The sequence below is a fragment of the Elaeis guineensis genome, chromosome 4 (assembly GCF_000442705.2).
Source record: "Elaeis guineensis isolate ETL-2024a chromosome 4, EG11, whole genome shotgun sequence".
Taxonomy (NCBI): domain Eukaryota; kingdom Viridiplantae; phylum Streptophyta; class Magnoliopsida; order Arecales; family Arecaceae; genus Elaeis; species Elaeis guineensis.
Genome location: NC_025996.2, coordinates 28,228,238 through 28,252,295, shown reverse-complemented (window position 1 = coordinate 28,252,295; position 24,058 = coordinate 28,228,238). Strand labels below are relative to the sequence as shown.

At 43.7% G+C, this 24,058-nt stretch overlaps 1 protein-coding gene across 6 annotated transcripts in view; it reads right to left on the bottom strand.

Annotated features, from left to right (window-relative positions):
- The window catches only part of LOC105043124 (DNA mismatch repair protein MSH1, mitochondrial), a 122,661-nt gene that overhangs the window by 76,240 nt on the left and 22,363 nt on the right, over positions 1-24,058 (bottom strand). For all 6 annotated transcript variants that reach the window (XM_073255980.1, XM_029264013.2, XM_010920542.3 and 3 more), the window contains one exon: positions 17,502-17,666. In XM_073255980.1, the coding sequence (XP_073112081.1) occupies positions 17,502-17,666 (165 nt within the window). The remainder of the gene's footprint in view (positions 1-17,501; positions 17,667-24,058) is intronic.

Here is a 24,058-nt window from a genome sequence, read left to right as displayed (position 1 = left end):
AAAAGCGCGCAGATCCCAGACCATGTTCAGGATCTCGAGGAGACCTTTCGCACCCTTCGACGACACCGAATGAAGCTCAACCCGACCAAGTGTGCTTTCGGGGTGACCTCAGGGAAGTTCCTCGGATTCCTCATTTCTCAGAGAGGGATCGAGGCCAACCCTGAGAAAATAAAGGCAATCCTCGACATGCGTCATCCGAACACCAAGAAGGAGGTCCAACAGCTGAACGGAAGAATCGTCGCTCTTAGCCGATTCATTTCCCGGTCGGCTGAAAGGTGCCTCCCGTTCTTCAAGATTCTGCGTCAAGCGAAACGGTTTCTCTTGGTCGGATGAGTGCGAACAGGCCTTCGAAGACCTGAAAAGTACTTGGCTTCCCCACCGCTGCTCGTAAAGCCGCAGGTCGGGGAGACCTTGTATCTCTACTTGGCCACATCTTCCGAGGCGATCAGTCGGTGCTCGTTCGGGAAAAACGAGTGCCGAACTCATCAGCCCATCTACTACACCAGCAAAGTGCTCCACGGCGCCGAAGCCAGATATTCGGAGACGGAAAGATGATTTTCGCCCTGACCGTCTCCGCGCAACGGCTTCGACCATACTTCCAGGCCCACTGCCATGTGGTACTCACCAACCAGCCCCTGAGGGCAACTGCGCCGACCGACACATCCGGACGACTCGCTAAGTGGGCGATGAAGCTTAGCGAGTTCGACATTCAGTACCGACCAAGGCCTGCCCTGAAGGCCCAGGTCTTGGCCGACTTCATCGCCGAATGCCCGACGACCGACCAAGGGTCGGGAGCTGAAGACCCGGGACGAGATGCGGTCTCTGAGCCAGACCCGATCTCCACCTGGGTACTCCACATCGACGGAGCCTCAAACGCTCAGGGAAGCGGGGCGGGCTTCTGCTCACGAATTCGGATGGGGTGGTCACCGAGTACGCCCTCCGGTTCGACTTCAAGGCCTCCAACAATCAAGCCGAATACGAGGCACTCCTCGCTGGCTTGAGGATGGCGAAGGAGCTGGACATCGACAGCCTCCGGGCATTCTCCGACTCTCAGCTGATCGTGGGGCAGGTCAAGGGCGAATTCGAGGCGCGGGATCCGACCATGATCAAGTACCTTCAGAAAGTGAAGGGACCTCGTGGCGCGACTCGAGTATTTCGAAATTTTCCACATCCCCAGGTCAGAGAACGCCCGCTGCCGACGCCCTCTCCAGATTGGCAACGTCGGCCTACGACTCTTTGGGTCGGACGTTCGTGGAGAACCTCCAGCAGCCGAGCATCGATCGGGTCGAAGAAGTGCAACAGTTAACGTCCGAACCAAGTTGGATGGACCCGATCGTCCGGTACCTGACCGACGGGATCAGTCCCGAAGTCCCGCGGAGGCCAAGCGACTCCGATTGGTCGGCCTCGCATACGTGATCATGGACGGCCGACTCTACAAGAGGTCGTTCTCCCTTCCCTTGCTTAGGTGTTTGGGACCGACCGACGCCGACTACGCTCTCCGAGGAGGTTCACGAAGGAATTTGCGGGAACCACTTGGGGGGCAAGTCCCTAGCCTTCAAGGTCCTGCGACAAGGCTACTACTGGCCACCATGAAGAAGGATGCGGCAGAGTTGGTCCGGAGGTGCGAGCCATGCCAAAAGTATGCCAATATTCAGCACCAACCGGCCAGCCAAATCGCTCCATTGTTGCTCCATGGCCCTTCGCCCAGTGGGGAGTCGACATTCTCGGTCCGTTCCACCAGCGTCAGGCCAGAGGAAGTTCATTGTTGTCCGCCATCGACTACTTCACGAAGTGGGTCGAGGCCGAGCCCTTGGCGCAGATCACCGAGCGGAAGATGGAGGACTTCATCCAAAAGTCCATCATCTTCAGGTTCGGATTGCCGCACACCATCATCACCGACAACGGACGGCAATTCGACAACCAAGACTTCAGATACTTCTGCGCCAGGTTCCACATCAGGCACCGACTGACTTCGGTCGGGCACCCTCAGTCCAACGGCGAGGTCGAAGTGACCAACCGAACCTTGCTCCACGGACTCAAGACCCGACTGAATGAAGCCAAAGGTCTCTGGATCGACGAGCTGGGCTCCGTTCTGTGGGCTTACCGAACGACCCCCCGCGTCCCGACCGGGGAGTCGCCGTTCAGCCTGGCCTACGGGACAGAGGCGATGATCCCGCTCGAGATTGGCCTACCATCTTCAAGGGTCGAGCGGTACTAAGAGCCGGACAACTCCGAGAGTCGGAGGGCCGACCTAGACCTCCTCCCCGAACTACGAGACGAGGCTCAAATCCGAATGGCTTCATACCGACAGAGGGTCGCCCGGTATTACAACGCCAAGGTCAGACCAAAGCTCTTCAGGCCTGGTGACTTGGTCCTGAGGAAGACGGAGGTCTCGAAGCCCTTGGATCAGGGGAAGCTGGCTCCCAATTGGGAAGGACCCTACAAGGTTGTAGACACCTACGGGCCGAGAGCCTATCGGCTGGAGACCCTTGAGGGGAAGCCCGTTCCCCGGACCTGGAACGCCGACAACTTGAAGCTGTATTACCAGTGAATTTTGTAATTCAGTAGTCGGAATACAAAGTCGGTTTGAATTCTCGGAGTCTCAACTCTTCGACTAACGATCGGCGCTCGCCAAAGCCCCAACGTATTGACGTGGACCTAGCATCCACCTAAAACCGACGCATCTACAAGAACGGGAGTTGACACTCCTTCGACAATCAATGATGAATCGGACCCTTACCAGGACCGATGTATTCATATCAACGGGAGTCAACACTCCTTCGACAGTCGACGAGACATCGGACCCTTACCAGGGCCGATGCATCTACAATGACGGGAGCTGGCGCTCCTTCTACGGTCGAACTCTCGGGCCAGACCATCGGCTAACATGCTGATCGGGCCCCGACCAAAGATAGGCGAAAAGCCTGCGCGACTTGCGTCGCGACTTCCGACCAGGCTACAGCCGGTCGAGGGATATTCGGCTTGCCACCGTCTATCGCACAACGCGACCTTAGTCGCATCCACGACTTGCCGACCGACCTACGGCCGGCTGAACGATATTCGGCTTGCTACCGTATGTCGGAAGACACAGAACCCGACGCAAGAGCATGGGGACCCGATTTACTATCGTTCCCCCGACACTGCGCCGGATGACATTCGACTGAACGCGTCTATGGAAGCCCGACTACCGAACCTTTACCAGGTTCGGTCGGCTCCCGACTCAACAAGACGCGCCCGACTAATGAGCTCGACTACAAGAAGCCGACCCAAAGTCGGGACGCACTCTATTTTCGGGGCTGCACAAGTTGTTGAAGTCCTACCGACTTACGTGAGTTAGCAACTTACTTAAGTTAGCGACTCACGTTCGACATCGCAGAAATGTTCGGCATTACAAACAAAAGGAGAAAGGAAGAAGTTTCATTCATTACTGAAAGGAAATTACAAAGTCGGGTCGAAGCCCGATTACATATATTTTTTCAGAAAACAAAAAAGTAAAGATAGTCGGCAGGGCCCGATCATCTGTCCTAGTCGATCTCCTCGACCGACAGAGGATCGGGGATGACCGACGTGTCGGCCATAAGCGGTGTTGGGTCGGCGGCTGAAGGAGGGGCTTCGGTCGGCGAGGGGATATCGGTCGGCGCCTGCTCCGGGACGGCTTCCTCCACCACGACGACGCCTCCCGACGGCTGGTCGGCCATCTCCTCGGTTCCTTCCCTTCGGCTCCTTCCTCCTCGACTAACGGACGACGCGGCTGACGTCCAGCTCCGGGTACAAGGCATGGACGGCGTCCCGACCGTCCTCGAACCCGACCCGGTATGAGGCGAAGCCCGACTCGAGCATCTCCTCCCGGTATTGGTCGGAAGCCCGGAAGTCTTCCATCGCCCGATCGGCCGACTCTTTCGCCGACCTTGCCTCGTCCTCCGCACGGGCGAGCGACTCCCTCGCCGACTCCGCCTCAACCTTCGCCATTTCGGCGTCGATCTGGGCGATGGATAGCTCCTCTTCGGCTTCGGCGAGCTTCTCCAGGCTGACCCGAAGTTGCTCGCGTTCCCCTTGGAGTTCGGCGGTGGCGCCGTCCCGTTCGCGTCGAAGACGACGCACGGCCCAACCCTTATGTCTGGCCTCCTTGGCCGACCGAAGTTCGGACCCAAGCCGGGAGACCTCGTCAACTAACTTGGCCTCCCGGTCGGCCGATTGCTGAAGTTGGTCGGCCAACATCGCCCTCTCGGCTTCGGCCGCCGTCGACCTCTCCTTGAAGGCTGCCCGGACATTGCCGAACCTTCGATACCCGGCCTCCAGTTCAGACATCGTGAAGATCAGCTGCCGATCGAAAAGACTTCGTCAGAATCGCATAACAAGAAAAATTTCTAAGGGAAAGAAGAAGTGATGCGAAGCTTACCTCGACCATGGTCGGGTAGAACCGCGACAGCATCTCGGTCACCTGCCGAAATCGCAGCGACTCTACGTCGGTTGGGAGGAGGATCCCCTGACACAACCTCCTCGCAAGGTTGTGGTCGGCCAACGCCGATGCACCCTCGGGGTAATGTGCGCTGGGAGGCACTGAGCGGCTCCCCGATCTATCCTCCTCCGCGGGCTCCATCGGGGCTTTCCCCCGATCGGCTGCCCCGATCGACGGGACCGGCAGCGAGGGGACGCTTGAGTTCGACCCAGCGCCCCCCGTTCCGCCAACGGACGCTGCCGGACGATGTTCGGTTTCCCGAACGTCATCCGGCTCCACCCGCACCGGCGAAGCCGCCGATGTTCCCTCGGCCGCCTCCTCAGCCGGTCTCTCCTCCGCGTGAACCGTCGGAGCCGCGAGGGCTATTACGGGCTCCGACTGGTCGGTCGCCGACGCCTCGACGGTCGGCGGAGCTGGAGCAGGTTTCTTCGGAGGGCGCGAAGGGCCGACCCCCGATGCTGGCCTCTTCCTTGTGGCGAACCGCCGAATCTCAGCATCTGTCGGCCGCATCCTTGGAGGTGTCCCTGCAATACCGACAAAAATGTTAAAGACCGGACCAAGAGCCGAATGAAAAGAAAGACCGGGGCATCGGGCGATACCTATTCGGGGGACCAGACTCAAGCCGGCATCATAGAGAGCTTGTTCGGTAACAAGCTCCCTCTGCTTCGGGACCGACATGTCTTTCAGTCGGTGGAAGTCCTCCCGGTCGTCCGCCTCCACCCGGCTGTTGTCGTTGGCCTCGGTTCGGGACACACCCCAGCGGGAAGGAAAGCCCCAAGGAGATGAGGAGGAAACAAAAAAGAATTGGTTCTTCCACCCATGAATGGATGATGGAAGACCGGTGATGAAAGCAAGACCCTTCCGGGGGTTGAAGAGCCACCACCCTCGGGCTTTAGGGTGGGGTCGGAGCACAAAGAATGCCCGGAAGAGTGAGACGCGAGGGTTGGTCGGCAAGAGCTGACACAACAACGCGAAGGAGATGATCAGACGGACAGAGTTCGGCGCCAATTGCGTCGGACAGAGTCTGTAATAATCTAATAAATTCCGGACAAACTCCGGAATTGGAAGCCGAAGACCCGCGCGAAGGTCTTCGACATACAGCGCCAGATCGCCAGGCGGAGGGCTGTTAACCCGACCGCCGGCCCCTGGAGCGGAGAGCCGAAACTGCTCCGGGATGCGATATTGCTCCCGAAGCCGATCGACATTCGGCCCCGAAAGCGAGGAGGCCTCATCTTCCGGAGCCGATCGGGAGTCGTCGGTCGGGTTCCCCGACCGAGCTCCCTGAGTCGGATTCCTGGTCATTGCACCGGAACCGAATGAAGAAGAAAGAGAAGAAGAGGAAGAAGAAGAAGATGGGACCACGAACCAGATGGATCCCTCCGGAAGCAAGAGAGCTCTGCCCGCGACGACTGAGAAATCGCCCGGACAGAGTTTTCCCAGCAAAATGGCAAGTGTGGGTCATGGGTCCGGGAGGTCCTATATATATAGGGCCGACCGACGGCCGAGATGCTTCCGCGCCGACCGAAGACCCGCAGATGCACGACGCGTGGCGCCACCCGGGATTGCTGCCCGAACGAAAGCATCGGCCAGCTCGCCACCCGACTTAGGAGTGGAGGGGGGCAACTGTTGGGGGATACCCACCCACCGACCGACTGACGGATCGACCGATCGTCGGTCGGGGCGACCGACTCCGACGGACGACTCCGACTGGCCGACGGCCCGACCGACCGACTGACGGCCCGACCGACTGGCGGCCCGACTGACTTCTGCCCCAACCGACCAATTGACGGTCGGGGCGACCGACTGACGCCACTACCGGCCATTCAACGGTCCATTGCCGACTGGGGATATGTCGGGCGTATCCGTCCCGACCGATTGAACCCAGAGATCTGATGGCCGACTCACATGAAACTCGCTGACCGACGGAGGAACCCGACGCCACTCTGCTGGCCACCGACCTAGGGTCGGCCGACTCCTCCGATCGCCGTACAGCCGCCAGACCTTGTCAGCTCTGACAGCGACATGCGGCACGGCTACCTAGGGGCATTGTCCCGCTGAGGGCATTGTCAACCCTGGTGATTTGACAGCCGCACGACGACGTGACATTTTCACGACGACTCTGACCGCCCACAGTGAGTTGACAGTTCCTCACTTGTCTGCGCCATTAATGACGGCGCCATACCGCGCTCCACTATATAAACCGGGGAATGCAACAGTGCAAGGGGATCGATCCGCTCCCTCTCGGCTCCCAAAAATGCAGGCTCGCTCCTCTCTCTCTCTCTCTCGATAAGAGCTCTCTGTCTACATTTCACTGTTGCCCAGTCACCTCTCTGACTTGACCGTCGGAGGGTCCCCGCCGGAGCCGCCTCCGGTCAGTGCGGACTTCATTTTGCAGGTGCACGCTCCCCGGCGATCGGACGACGAGGCGATTGGCCGCAACAGTATCCAAACAGATGTGGTAGCTATACAATTGTGTCTAATAATCACAATCAAATAAAAATGATAAATTTGACCCTGAAATCTCTATAGTGATGCTACCATAATAGTTATGATAATTACTACCATAATAGCCATGATATTTACGACCATAATAGCCATGATATTCTGATCTTAGAATCCATGTAATCATGCGACCATCGTAGTCATGATCTTGACAACTCATTATAATATTCACCATGATTCTAACACTCTCCCTCAAGCTGGAGCATATATATCAAACATACCCAACTTGTTGGACATAGAGTTAAAAATACCAGAAGACAGAGACTTAGTCAAAATGTCAGCTAACTGCTTGGATGATGGAGTGAATGGTGTTATGATAATATAGTTCATCACAGCATCTCTTACAAAATGACAATCTACTTCAATGTGCTTAATCCTCTCATGGAATACAGGATTGCTGGCAATATAAATGGCTGCCCGATTATCACAGTACATAAGCATAGGATCAGAGTGATCAAAACCAAATTCAGACATCAGAGATTTTATCCACATCATTTTGCAAATAGTATGAGCCATAGCTCTATACTCAGCCATGGCACTAGATCTAGCGACAATAATCTACATTTTACTTCTCCATGTTACAGGATTACCTCCCACGTGCAATATCCTGATGTGGATTTTCTGTCCCCTTTATTTTCTGCATATCCGAAGTCCAAATAGACTTCAATGCTATGATGTCCATACTTCTTGTACAGTAGATCTCTCCCTGGTGAATTCTTAATATAAACTAATATTCTCAAAGCTACTTTTTAGTGAACTGTTTTAAGCTTTTACATAAACTGACTTACAACCCCCACTGCAAAGGCTATGTCTGGTCTGGTAACAATGAGATAAATGAGTTTGCCTATCAACCTCCTGTATTGTGTAACATCTTCAAATAATTCTGCATCTTCAGCACAGAACTCTGGATCAATGTTAATGGGAGTACTTTCAGATTTACACCCAAGTAATCCTATCTCCTATAATCAAGGTCCGCTGTACCGATACCGGACCCCATATCGGTGGCGGACCGGTAAGATACGATATCGGTATCGTACCGTATCGACACACGGTATGCTTCGGCGTACCGATTCGGTGCCGGTATAAATTTTTTTTTATTTCGTTTTCTTTTTTTTTTAGATGTTCAAGTTATTAATTCACAAATACAACCCCAAAATTATATTATATTGCATATTATTGAAATATTTGGATTCAATTTTTGAGTTCGATAGCGATACAGAGACTCCTGATCCAAAATTTTAAATATATATTTATTTACATTATATTATAACTATATCATCATAAAATTTAAAAATATATATATAAATGTGCATTAAAATATATCTTAATTTTTAAAATACAAAGCACAAAAAATAATATACTAACCTCAAGATCTACTCTGCATTTAATATCTCGTCGAGTGTCTGTGATGCTCGTAGATATCAGGATCATTAGCATAATCTGGAAGAACATCAGTCCAACCTTATAACCAAGATGCACTGTACTCTTGAATATTCATCCCATAAGACATCTTCTCTGGATTGTAAGACATCTCAGATCTCTCACTCAAACTCTGACTCTAAGAAGTATCCTCGAGATGATGGTATGACTGTGGAAAAGCCTATCCGAATATGCCGATAGCAAAATCTGATCTGTAAGATGCTCCAGACTGCATAGGGTAGTAACCACTAGAAGACGATGCCTCGGATGCACCATATCCATATGGATCATAAGGTGGCTGTGGATAATAAGATCCATAATGCAAGGATAATCCAGATATATCTATGGATCCTACTCCATATGCAAGATCGTCAGCAGCTGCATCATGTGCTGGACAACCTCTAGGAGCCCGTCGTCTATATGAAATTGGCTCCCCATGGTCTCTACCGACTTATCCACCATGATCCCTATCTTGTGTGGCATGTGTAAATTAAGACTCACCGATGAATCAAATATTATCCTGCGACCGTGTCTCATAAGCAATAGTATCCTATCCTCCAATTCCTCCTGTTCATCAGATCCATGATTACTACTATCAGTATCATCATCTCCCTGATCTTCAAATCTGAGTCAGATAGCTCCTGTACTCTCGAGAGTGGTGCACGTGCAACTATCTTTTCTTTCCCTCCAACTGTCTTTTTCTTTCTGTCAAGTGCTATATAGTTGGTAGCAAATCGTGTAATATCCAATCTTAAGATCTCCCTCCAGTATACGTCCACATCAATGAAAGAATCCATGTGTGATTGTAGATGAATCTAGTAATAGTCTGGGCAATCTTCACTACCTACTGCACCCTAAAATCTTTCCAATATCCATCAATATAAGATCAATGCAATATGCAGCACATGGGGTCCAGTCTATCTGCGGTCGCTGCTCTATCAGCACTCTCCGACAGCCTTATATTGTATTCCATTATCTATGATGACCTGCACAACATACTGCTTACCCACTGAATCAATCACCTCCTCCATCAGATCAAGGATATATATGACATCGTGCATCTTATCTGAAGCATCAATTAATTTATGAAAAATATTTTTCATCACAGTGTGTCAAAAAATTAATGATATTCTGTCTAGTAGGACCAGTCCAACCATCACACGTCACTGTTAGTCCGTATGTAGACCATTTATTCTTGTAAGAAGCAATCTATCTCTGCAGATCCTCCTTGTTACTGTCTAGAAGCTGACCATAGATATCCTTAAGATTTGACGAATCTACACCCTGACCGGTAGCCTCTATGGCTCAAATAGCAGATCGATAGTAAAGATTGTCTGCTGCATTTGCTGGAATATGACTGAAATAAAATCATGATCCAATAGCTCGCCACATATCTTTCTTCTTATTCTTTTTCACCATAGTGTCAATCCTCTGCTGCTTTGAATTCTTATTGAAAAAAGCATGTAGATCCAAATCATGGATAGTGGCTCCTGCTGGAATATCTCTGGAGGACCTCCTCCTACTGCCAAAAGCTCCCAACAAAGATGACATGCTATGTCTGCTCCCTCTATTACGATCTCTCTGACTGAGATAGTCCTCCTGAACTCGAATTCTCCCCCACCGATCGCTGATCCAGACCTCGATTCGTAGCATAATGATCCAAATTGCTCTCTATATCTAGCCATCTCCTCCTGCCGGTACTGATCAGCCAAGCTCGTCTGAATGGCAACCTCAATCTATACCTCATCATTTGGAGCGAAAATCTCCTCTGACTCTCTAAAGTGATAAGAAGGTGGCTCTACAGCTCGACGATCCACTTTCGCTTTTTTCTGCTTTGCCCTTTCCTTCGCTGATTTCGAATTAACAAAGTACTTTTTCATCAACTGTCGGACCTCCTGTGGATATTTCCAACAATCGATACATCAAGATAACCACCAGCCAGATGTTGCTTCAACCTAATCACCTCTCCTCCTTGAACTCTATGTTGCACCATTTGCATCTCCAATTATGCCAAGTCGAGAGCATCTCGCCATGATCCCAACCAATGTCACGCTCTGAATTTTTCTTCTTACTCATTTCTGCAAGTATAACAAAATACGACAGTTTAATAATTATTAAAAAATATTATATATAAATTAAAAAAATTCAATAATAATTTTAAAACTCATAAATTCAAAAAAAATATATGTTATATGCTTCAAATAATATTTTTGAATTAACTAAAATATAACACTATTTTTATAAATTTTTTATTTGATAATATTTTTTTATTATTTAAATAATTATAAAAATATTTTTAAATTTTAAAAATTTAAAAAAAAATTCAGGTTAGATTTAAGTAGCTTGAATCATTCTAAACATGATTCTAAAACTTTAATTTTTTATTTTTTTGAATTTATTTTTTAATAATTTTTTTATGAATAAATATATATATAAATATTTAAAATATATTTAATTAATGAAAATCAACGATTTTAATATCATCATGTAGATCTTCCAAACATCTATCATATATGATCAAATCATACCAAAATTACAAAATTTTGGTATGATTTCCTCTTATTTTCATACTTCTTCATTCTTATCCCTTTTTTAACAATAAAAACATAAAAAATAAAATATTTACTAAAAAAATAATACATTACCTTACTTCCGGCCAAAAATCAACATCTCCTCGAACCAGTGCTGCAATTTGACAGAATTTTTTCTCTTTTTCTTATTTTTTCGACGTCTCATTGAGTCTCAGATGAGCTCGGAGTTCTCTGAGAGCTCTCGAGTCTCTCAGAGAAGACAACTCACCTAGACTGTCACTAAAAGACAGCCCAGGCCCCACCCCAACCCTCCCCCCACTTTTCACGTGAAGGATGTCAGTACGGTTCGATTCAATGCCGAACCGAACCGTACCGATCCACACCATCCAATTTTGGGCAGTATGGAGACGAATCGTGCCGAACTGCCCGATTCGGTGCGGCTCGGAGGTGGTTTTCGAATAAAATGATCGAACAGGATCGGATGGCCGCCGATTCGATTCAGTACGCTCCGTATCGGGCAGTTCGGTCTGGTACGGCGAACCTTGCCTATAATAAATCTAAAGCATACTTTCTCTGAGAAAAGAACACACCTTTTTTTTGTTGTGTGCAATTTCTATCCCAAGAAAGTATCTAGCTTCCCCATATCTTTGGTAACAAAATGACGTTTTAAGTACTCCTTAGTTTCCTCTATTCCACTTAGATCACTCCCCGTCAATAGTATCTCATCAACATAAAGAGTCAAAATAATAGTTCTTGCAGAGTTTCGACGAACAAAAATAGAGTAATCAGAGTTACACTTACGAAAAATAAATACCATAATAACTTAGTTGAGCTTGTCAAACCAAGCACGAGAACTCTGCTTGAGACTATAAATTGCCTTCTTAAGTCTGCACACCATATTCTCCACCTGAGCAACATACCCAGAAGGTTGCTCCATACATACCTCCTCTTGCAAATCACCATAAAAAAAAATATTTTTGATATCTAGCTAAAACATAGCCAATCTTTATTGACAGCAACTGAGATGATCACCCTGATGAAATTTAGCCGAGCAACCGGTGAGGTCTTAAAATAGTCAATGCCATAAATCTGAGTAAACCCTTTTGCAACAAGTCTGGCTTTGTATCTGTCTATTGTCACATCTGGCTTATATTTGATGGTGAACACCCATCTACAACCAATAATTTCAAAGCCAATAGAAGGATCAACTAGATCCCATGTACCTCTAGAGAAAAGAGTGACTATCTCATCATCCATAGTAGCCTTCCAAGCTGGATTATCCAATGCTTCCTTGTGAGACCTAGGTACAGACACAGATGATAGGGATAAGGCAAAACTGATGCAAGGGGTAAGACAATCATAGGAAACAAAATGAGAAATAAAATGAGCTGTGGTGGATCGTTTATCTTTACAGAGAGCAATAGATAAATCCAAATCTGAGGTAATCACAAGCGGTTCAAGTTGTTGATGGCTTGGATCTCCAACTGAAGATAAAGAATCAGCTTGAGTAGAGACAGGTGCCTGAGATCTGTGTCTTCTGGTATACACCTGCAACGGTTTACCTATAACACGAATAGGCACAAATTCAATTGATTAAGGAAGAGGAATATCCTCAATAGTGAGGTTGGAGAACCATCAGAGAAATAAGAGTGGACTCAAAAAAGATAACATCCGCAGATGTGTGATACTTTCTAGTCATCGGATCATAACACCTATATCCCTTCTGAGTCCGTGAATACCTTATAAAGATACTCTTGACTGATCTAGATGACAATTTATCAAGATCAGGACGAAGATCTTACACAAAACAGACACATCCAAACACACGTGGAATAAGGGAGAAAATGGGTTTATTAGGATAAAGACACGAATAAGGGATATCACCATGGAGAACTGATGATGGCATTCAATTAATCAAATAATAAGCAAACCAAATAGCATCTGCCCACAAATATTTGGGTACATGCATTTGAATCATGAGAGTGCAAGCGACATCTAGTAAGTGCCGATGTTTTGTTTCAGCAACACCATTTTGTTGAGAGATATGGGCACAAGTAGTCTGATGTAAAATGCCACGGGAATAGCAGAATTGAGATACATCATGCTTCAAAAATTCAAGAGCATTATCAATTCGAAAAATACGAATCGATGTGAAAGATTAATTTTTATTTCATTATAAAAAATTTTGAGAACATCAAGAACTTGTGTCCTGTCTTTCAACATATACACCCAGGTCATTCTAAAATAATCATCGATAAAAATAATAAAATATCTAAATCCAGCAATAAAAGTAAAATGACATGGACCCTAAACATCAGAATGAACTAACTTAAAAGGGACGGAACTACGTTTACTAACTCAACTTGGATAAGAAGAACGATGGTGCTTACCCAACTAACAGGACTTACACTCTAAAGAAGATACAGACGACTTAAAAGGCAAAAATTATCTTAGCTTTTGTAAGGAAGAATGACCTAATCGGTAGTGCCATAATAATGGAGAGATAGACGATGATGAAGAAATCATAGCTAAAACATTGGAAGATGCACCATTGTCAAGATAATAGAGCCACCTTTCTCACGCCCCAAACTAATCCTCGTCCCAATCTGTAGATCCTAAAAAACACAATATGTAGGAAAGAATGTCACAAAGCAATTTTTAGATTTGGTTTTTTGGCTAATAGACAAAAGGCTAACAGAAAACTTTGAAACATAAAGCACATGATCTAAGGAAAGTGACGAGCAAACACGAACAACTCTTTCACCTAGAACCAGACAAGAAGAGTCATCAGCAACAGAAGGAACAGGACTAGAAGTAGACAAGAAAGTGAAATTGATTTTTATACCTATCATATGAGATGATGCTCCTGAATATAATACCCAAGAACTAGCAGAAAAAGCAATGAACGCAGCAGTACCTAGAGTGGTAGTGTGAGTAACTGTCTATGCATATTGAATAGATTGGAACAGAAGAAATTTCTCATACTCAGCTTGTGGGATCTGCATCATGCCGGAAGGAGCCAAAGGTTGTGGAACAGAAGTATCAGTCATAGTCTCGGTAGAAACTGACTGCGCCCAATCAGGTTTGCCAAACTTGAGCCAGCATTTCTCAGACACATGATTGTCGTGCCCATAATGTGAACAGTGATGTGGTCCCTTGTCAAATGTGAGCGGACGATGACTATGGCCTCCCCTTGAATCTCTACCACGGCCTCGACCACAACCACCAACAGCCATAGCCGAATGCTCATTTGATGTGTGGCGGTGGAGGCTGATGTTCTAGTGGAGACACATAGAACTCTAGAAAAAGTCGCAGACAGAGAAGGAATTGAATCACCACCAAATCTGACCACAAATTTGATGTGAACTAAAGATGGATTCAATCTAGACAGAAATTTTGCAACCACCAGACCTTCACGATAGTCCTTTGACTTCTGTGATCCAAGATTAGAGGTTGATGTGAATCTAACTCGTCAAAAATACCTCACAGAGAGGCATAGTAATCAGATATAGGCTCATCACCTTGCTGCAATGTGAAGAATTGCTCATAGAGTTCAAATACTCTTGAGATATTCTTCTCATGCCTATACATTTCTTTGAGGGTGTCCTAGATTTGCTTAGCCATCTTTAAGAACATGACACTAGCACTAACCTTTTCTCCCATGCTATTCAATAACCATGACATAACACAACAGTCACTAGCCAACCAGTCTTCATAGGTAGGATTGTTGAAATTTGGAAGATCATAGTCAAGTGCTGCACCTTCCGTTGGGCACCAATAAATAGTTTGAACAATTAGGCCCGCAAAAGATAGTGCCATTAAGCTTCACTGTAGTTGCCATTAGATTCTTGATCACATTGTCAAAACCGGAAGTCAGAAGTGTCGAGAATTGTTTGTTGTCGTCATTTGAGAATGCCATAGCAGCCAGAGAAGAGGATAGAAATAACTAAACAACCAAACAGTAAAAGAGTGGTAGCCAGGGGAATCACGGGCAGTGTACCAATTCCGTGATTAGTAGATAGCCAGAAGGACAGCCAGATAACCTTCACATGACATAGGAAAGATACCTACGCCGTATAGAAGAAGAGAAAAAAAACGATCATGAAATAGAGGGTGGGATCAAGAAGAGAGCAATGGGTGGTGAGGGAGGAGGCAGCAGTGGTGGTTTGAGATGGTGGAGATGGGTGGCGGCTAGGGTTATGGAACCTGATGCTCTGATACCATGTTAATGGAAAAGATAATATTGTATTTCTCATTATCAACTTCATGAATATAGCTCTTTAAATATACTAAAATGGAATATCTACTATGGTAGCTTTACAATTATATCCAAACAGATATGGTAGCTATACAATTGTGTCTAATAATCAAAATCAAATAAAAATGATAAATTTGACTCTGGAATCTCTATAGTGATGCTACCATAATAGCCATGATAATTACTACTATAATAACCATGATATTTATGACCATAATAGCCATGATATTTTGATCTTGAAATCCCTGTGATCATGCTACCATAGTAGTCATGATCTTGACAACTTATTATAATATTCACCATGATTCTAACAGATACCATACAAGATATGGATGATTATCCAACGTTTAAGGACAGCAGAAGGTTGTAAAATACTGAAGTCATGAGGAAAAGATAAAGAACTAGGGCAGAGTTCAAATGATGTCTTGAGATGATGTTAAGGGACAAAACACCACACATGGTATACGAATGCTATGCCAAACAAAGAGGTTTACTAAAACAAGAGGACACCAATGCAAATGACCAAGCTGGTCAGCTACGCAGTCATGATGGCATTACAATATATCCATTGCGCACAATGGAACTTGTTAACTTGAAACAAAGACAGCTGCAATGAACATGATCCAGTTCCCTAATGAAGTTATTTCAGGAGCAAAAATTCATCTAAAATTCAGGCCCTATATGACCTTTTAAGTATTTCATCTTTTCAACTGCAGTATATTATCAAAGAATCTTGAAAAATCATGAGAATAAAAAGCAAATGGAAATTCTGTTGGACCATGTACATCAAAACTCTAACATGATGATTGCTAATATGAAACTAGCAGATATAATTATGTCAAATTATCAATAACCGGTATTTTTAGACATCTTAGTCAATTTAAGAAAATAAGCATCCCACATGAGCATAACTGATGAAGCTGTGAAGCGATAATGATGATTCACAATTGCATACATATTTAAGCACACATATGAAAACACACATAACAATTGATTGCATGTTTTACATTACATTCCTAAGTAACAAGACAGACTACAAATCAGTCAGCTGTTTAACTGCATCATAATCAGTTCACCTGTAGACAAATATGACGGTTGGATGAAAAAAAGTGAAAGAAAGGTTTAATTTTGTACAAAGCAGCCATACAGAACTGATACAGATAGAGCTGTGTGCATGTATCATAGACATATAGTTTAAATTAGTTTATTTTTTGGGAAAAAAAAAAGACTAAATACAAAACACAGGAGAGCATCATGTAAAGAATTAAGAATTCCACATGCAATAAGCACAATCCATCAAAACTATCTTCCTTTAATTATATTAATAATTATTGATTAATCAATTAGTTATATTACTAATTAATCATCTCCAAGTTCATTGAAATTTAAGAAAAGTTTATTATAAAAGAAATAAAAGAAAAGAAGTCTGTTGCTCTCTCTACCAGAAAACAAAAGGCAGCTTCTCAGACTCATGACCTTAAGGACACAAAAAACTATGTCAACCGTACAGAAGTTGACATTAACATAAATTATGAAAATGCACAAAAAGTTCAACTTTGTATAAATTGCCAATCAAACCAGGTAGACAAACAGAATTGATAATATAGTTTCAACTTCCATGAGTTTGTATACCTGGCTAAAAAATAATTGGATTCGTCCTTACACAAGAAAAATATATTACAGATGAATGAGCTGCTAAAAGCCTAAAACAATGACATACATACACTCTTATCAGAACATTTAAGCTAAACCATGTCTATATGAACCTTCTTTTAATCTCCTTTTCAAGCAATTAAGGGCAAGGGCATTGACCAATAACTCCATTGGCCCATCTATTATTCCGGATGCAGCAACTCCAGAACCCAAATAAATTTCTAGGTGCAGCAAATTGGGAATTTTTATTATTAAAATACCATACAGTACAGAGTACAGACTTCTTTTAATTACATCAACATTAACACTACTTGCTTTATAAACATTTCAGCTCTAGCTACAAATGCCAAGGGATGTCAAAGGAAGCAACAGCAGGAAAATCATGGGAAGCTTGTTAAACAGCAGAATTAAATTTCATAGTTAGAGGACCACACTCATTATAACATTTCCTAAAAGTCTAAACAAGTTAGGGAAAAAACATTGGAGTAAAACTATCAAAGGTTTGGCACTCTCAATTTTCAAATGAAAAAGGGGATACATCTAAAGCATGCATTGACTGGTTCAGTGGTGAATTCAAATATCATAATCAGTAAAGGAAATAAGTTATTAAAACCAGAAGTATGTGTCCTGGTAAAGCAAAGCATAAATGCACAGAAAATTTTAGCATAAATGTCCACACCTGAAGAATTTTGTCTCAAAGAAGTGTGCAGATATAAATGGTGATACCGGCATGTGCGGAGCTTGGTAACTATTGCTTCTTCTGTAAGGCCATCTTCTGACGAAAATGTTTTCATGGTTTCTAGGACTGAGACCATGCAATATCCTTTTGCAGAATGTGAGATCCCTACAGAAAATGATAGATTTTAATCTCAGGAACAATACTTGAGCTACAACGCCATAAGGTAAGTATTCTACTTGAGATTAAAGTAAATAACTTTTAAATGAAACATGGACATGTAAATATGGCTAACGAAACAATTTATTGATAAACTTTTCACACATCTCCCATATAAGTTGCAAATATAACTGTGTCCAACGACATAATAATCAAGCTCAGCGAACATGACAGTGGAATTTAAAAAATATGTAAGAAGATTAAATCATTACAACAAGATATACTGTTTAGTGTTCAGTACCTAGGCCCAACCCAACTTGGGCCAATTCCAACTGAACCCATGCCTCTCCCTTTCCTCTTGATTTGCTCCCACCTCCCATGCAAACCCCATTCCCCTCTTGCGCTACCCCTTGCTCTGCCACCTCTCTTCCCCTACCTACAGAGCACAATCGGATGCCACCTCATCCACCCTCCTATTGGTTGGCCACCCACTTCTCTCCTCCATTTCCTTTATCTCCACCCTTCCATCTCCTCCCTCATCCTCCCTTCTCTACCATGTGTCATCCACCCTTTTCCCCTCTCTATTCCATCATTTTCTGTTTCTCCTTCCATTGGGTAATCCCGCTCTATCTCTCCCTCCCTCTTGTAAAAGCTTCCTCTCTAAATCTAAACTTATTTATCTATTTTCATGCATAGGGAAACGTGACAGATGCATTAAAAGAGAAGTTAGATTGGGGCCTCATCTGGCAAGAATACTAATTAAGGCAAACCTTATCCTCATAGCCAAGCCCACAACCTCGATACCAAGTCCGATACTGGTACATTATCAATTCGGTATGGTATGCTCGGTATAGTATGATACCAAAGTAGGCTAAACCGTACCAAAACCTATAACATGGTTTGGTACCATACTAACCATGATATTCCATACCGGTTCAAACCAGCCGGTACACCCTGTATTCAACCATTCTAGCGGGAAGCCAGTCCGATTCAGCCAGATTTTCAAAAATGGGCTGAACCAAACCGAACCATCAGTTTGGTACGCTATCGGCCCGAACCACTCGATACCGGGTGGTTTGGTCTGGTTCGGTATGGTTCGGAGCCAGTTCGATCCGATTTTCTTTTTTTTAGTGCGGTGGATGGAATTTTTTTATTTTTTTATTATCGGTATGGTACCATACCGTACCGGCCAGCAACCGACACGGATTCCGGTATCGAGTCCGCCAACCTTGATACTAACACTCGATATGCAAGGGCGTGCCATTCCAACATGTTTTTTTCTCAATTTTTTTGGTTGTGTAATTTTAACCCTATTTTTTATGTGTTTTTTGGTGTGTGATTTGTTGTTTTTTGATGCCTTTGACCCTAAATTGATCGTAATTTTATTATAAAATGCAATTAAAGTAGATCAATTAATATTTTTGTAAAGAAAATTAGTGAAATACAAAACACTGAGTTAATTTAATACATTTTAAGTACAACATACATATTGAAATCTAAACTCTAGTGGAGCGTCAATGTGTCTTGTAGATGTCAGGATCATTTATGTATTCAGAAGATACATCGCATAAATGCTCCATCCACGCTGCATGATAATCCTCTAAGGACATCCAATAAGGTTGCACCCTAGGGTCAAAACTAGTCTTAGACCTCGTGGTATTGTAGCTCTAGCTCTTGCTCTGGGAGGAGTCATCTATCTAATACTACGACTATAGGAGGACCCATCTAAATATGTTGACAACAAAATCAAACTCATAGGGTGCTCTAGGTTACACAGAATAGTAACTGTTGTATGATGACATCTCCGACACACTATATCCATTTCTGTTGGGGTTGTAGCCTACCTATGGATGATAGGATCCAGTATAGTATGATTCGGAACCTGATATATCCAATGATCCTACTCCACATACAATTTTATCTACATTGACAACATATCCAAATGACCTCCAAGGAACCCATCTCCTGTATGCAATGATATCCTTATAAGCTTTGGATCGTGCACCTTGGTCCCTATCTTGCATAGCATGAGTGAAGTGGGACTATGCAGTGAATCAAAAGCAATCTTAGGACTGTCTCATAAAACAGTAGTCTCATTGTCCTCCACTCCCTTCTTTACTGCCAGATGCATCATCATTGAAACTAACATCACTACTCTTTTTGGTCTCCGAAACCAAGTGAATGGACCCCTCCATTCTCTCCAATGGGGCTACAACTATCTTCTTTCCTTTTCCTTTCAAGCTAGGCTCAGCAATGCCTTCTTTTCTTCATACCTCTCCACCTAGCTATGCTAGGAGGATGGACAATACCCTCCTAATTGAGTGAACCAGATAGCGTGGTAGCGTCGTCCAAGCAACTCTCATTCAAATCTCTAAAAGGATATCTCAGACTTAGAGCCCTGTGACGATCGGCTCCCCACTAACCTTTCTGGCTGATTAGCTAGATGCAAGCATGAAATATTACATTCTGCTCATTGCTCTACATCCATTCCAGCCTCCTTAGCAACGAAATTAGCTGGTCGTGAAGGCGATCTTGGCTTGTCGAGCTCCAAGTCCTGCGGCTCTTAAGCCACCAACTATGAGATCCTCACCTTACCTAAAATCATTATAGAGCAAATCATTATACTTTAGCTCCACTTCCTTCCTTCTGAATGCACTTCAGCCTCAACCTTAGTTTATAGTAAACAAATTGAAAAATTTTGGCATTACCTCCCCTTATTTTTTTATTTTATTGCCATTTTCCAGCCTCAAAAAAAAAATGAAGAAATGAATAGGGAAATAACCACATGACCCTATTTTGAGTTGGATATCAAATTTAATTGTGGAAATCTTCTAATTTTTGGTGATTATTGAAGGTTTTAAAAGAAAAAAAAGGAGAAGAGGTGCTGAAAAGGCATGGAAGCCCTTCATAGGTCTCTCTCCTATTACTGAAGTGTAGGACTAGAGAGGCTAAACTACCCCATAGCAAGCAATTCACACCGGTACCTCTCCAAACTACTCAGTTTAAAGTGCTTCTGCATGTTTTCTGAGTCAAAGGGCAGAACAATCCTACTTCCCCCCAGTTTGGCTTGATACATCCAAAATTAGTCGGTTCGAGTTGTACAACATTTCACGTATGTTACGCAATGCGCACCCTATATTGAGTTAGCTCCCAACCCTCTCATTTTCACTCCTCATAGTACCACTTGAAACCAGGCAATACAGATTGGTACCAAGCAAAACTGGGTGATTCCGCATGATTCAAGCCTATTTGGACCAATGCAGACCAAGTTCCCAAACCGAACCAGCAAATCGATCTGATTTCGAACCAATTTAGTATGGTATGTCCGAGCTGAGCAATTTTGGTTGGGTTTGCAATTCTTGTCCTAGCCCCTTTTTTCTCATTCTTATCATGGTACCACTTGAAACAACGGGATATGAGATAGTACAAGTGGAACCAGGAGATTCTGTTTGGTTGAACCAATTTGGATCAATCTGAATTGATATGGACCAGTTCCAATACCGAACCAGCCAAGATCTACCATTTCAATGCTAGGTAAGGCTTCAAATGCGTCAGGTTGACTTGTGACCCGACCCGACCCTACTTTCTAAGACCCATGGGCTGGGTTGGGTTCAAATAGTAGACCCATCCACATTTTGGTTTGGATATGGATTTCATAAACTTCGACCGACCCATCCGTCCACCATATTGGTCTTCCTATTAGTTACTAGACCTGACTCAACCAGAATTGACTTGAAGAAAGAATTCCAAGTCATTTCTCCTCTTCCACTATTAAAAGAAAAGTGCTCAAATTAATCTCACTACATTAAGAAAGGCCAACTATTGAGGTTCATAATCTCTTATAGCAAATTGCAATTCTAAATAAATTAACTCATTCAAAAGTACGAGCAAAATTTTCTTCATGAAATCTTGTTTGCAAACAAATGTAAACCTAGACTAAACCAGACCCAACCATACTGAATATTTTGATTTGAATCCAAGTTTTGGTTTGGGTCCTAGTCATATATGACCCGAACACAATCTACACAACCCATTGGGTCTAAAAAATTTTCCATGGACCCATCCACAACCCCAACCAATCATCTACAGGATTGGGTTCTGATTCAGTATCAGGACCCATACATGAAATCGAGAAGGGTCAGGGTCAAAGCATGCTCCAGTCCAACCTGACCCATTTGCAACCCTAGTACCAAGTATCGTACTGTTATCTAACCGATACGATGGTATGGTATAACACTTGGTACGTAAATATGTACTGGTTTGGTACCGATACAACATTTTGTAGTTTTATTTTCCTTTTTTTTCTTTTTTTGATTTTTAAGGATTAATTCAAGTTTATAGATGTTCTTAAAAAAAGAAAGAAAGGAATGAAAGAAAAGAAAAGGAAAGAATGAAGGGAAAAAAGGAAGAAGAAAAAGAAGGAAGCAAAAAAAGGGAACGGAACAAAGAAAGGAAAGAAAGAAGAAGAAAAAGGAAAGAATAGAATGAAAGAAGAAAGCATTGGGCTTCTCATGCAGCATTACTTTAAAACCTGTCATTATCTATCACTATCTATTATTTAAAGTATGTGAGCAAATAATTGTATTGGCTTCTCAAGTAAGGGTGTGCAAGGTTTGATTTGGATCAATTTAGGTTCAATTTTTAAACCAACTTGAATCGGCTTTTTTTTTTTAACTGAAACTGAAACTGAACCAACCGCATAGAAAAACCTGATTGAAACCGAACCAAAAAAATTGGTTTGGTTCAGTTCGGTTTATCAAGTTGTGAGCTATTTGGCTTATGTCAAATAGGAAGCTTATAGGATGGGTTAAATGGGCTGCTATCCATTTTAACTTTTTCTAACAATGCTAAATGTGCAGCTTATAAAATGGGCTAAATGGACAGTCTATGAGATGGGCTAAATGGACTAATATGAAAGCAATAACCGTTGTGGCTAGGGCAAAATATAAGTGGACCGGTGGTGGTTCATATACATATATATACCCACAAGTCGATTCGGTTTGAGTCAGAGTTTTCAAAATTGAAACCGAAACTGAACTGATTTTTTTTTGTTTCTAAAATTTTTAAATCGAAACCAAATCGAATTTGAAAAAAAAAAAAAATCCATTCAAACCAAACCGAAATTAGCTTTCACACCCCTATTCTCAAGGGAGTTGGAATGAATATAGAATGCCATCATAGTTGGATCAACATGGTCCAAAATTCATGCTGTTTGCATCTAACGCTTTAATGGTTTTGGATTTATTATGCATCAATGCAAGATTTATTCAATGTCAAGATATAAATGGAATAATTTGATGTTGAGTTGTGAATGAACTAGGTCGATCGAGTTAATTTTCAAAAGTACAATTTAGGATCATAGCCTAATTTATAAGCTTATTAGCTCGTTGGTTCAACTTTTAGATTAAATTAATATGACAAAATAAGGCAGGTCAGTTTTTTAAGACCTCAAAATATATTGAAGCATTTCGAGTTATCTCCAAGATGAGTACATTTTTTCTTTTCGAGATGTTGAATCGACTTGGTAAGTATTTGGATACAGCACATTCAAACTTATCCACAAATGCAAAATTTAGCTCAGCTCCGATTAAGAAAGGAAGGCAGAAAAATGAAAGGGAAGAAGAAAGGAAAGAAAGAAAGGAAAGGAGAACAAAAAGAAAGGAAAGAAAGAAGAAGAAAAGGAAACAAATAAACAGAGGTGCAAGAAAAAGAAAGGAAACAAGGTAGAAACTAGAAAAGAAATAAAAATGAAGAAAAAGGAAACAAAGAAAGGGAAAAGAAAAAGAATGGAAGGAAATAAAGAAGGAAAAAGTAAAGAAAAATAAGTAAAAATGGAAGGGAAAAGGGGGTAAGAGGTCCAAATTGAGCAGAACTGTCTAGTTCCACCCATTTTGGGGTGGTTTGGGCCCCTTACCAAGCTGAACCACCAAACTGTCCTGATAACCAACCAGTTTGACTAGGTATGCCCTGAACCGAGCAGTTCAAGACAATTTTGCCTACCTTGGATTCAGCAAACCAACCTAGTTCCACACCAGTTCAATACAATATTGCCCCAAACCATGCAATTTATGTCTGTTTTGCGGTCCATGATTTGTGCTTTTGAGCATTACATAAGACAAGGAAGACCGAACCAAAAAGAACCAAGTGGTTCGGCCCATATCGAACCGAATCACGCTGACCAGGGATGATTCGGCCATGCATTTGGTTATGGTATTAAAGGATACACGATCACCTCATTCGCTCAAGAAAAGATTCAAACTCCACTCGCCCTCTTGTTCACTCTCCCTGTCCTCTCGCCCACCTTCTCTGCTCTCTTGCCTCAAGAGCCTCTCCATCGTGTCACAATAAGGCTTCCCTTCCCCTCTCCTCATCTATCATTTCCCTCGACATCTCCATCGGGT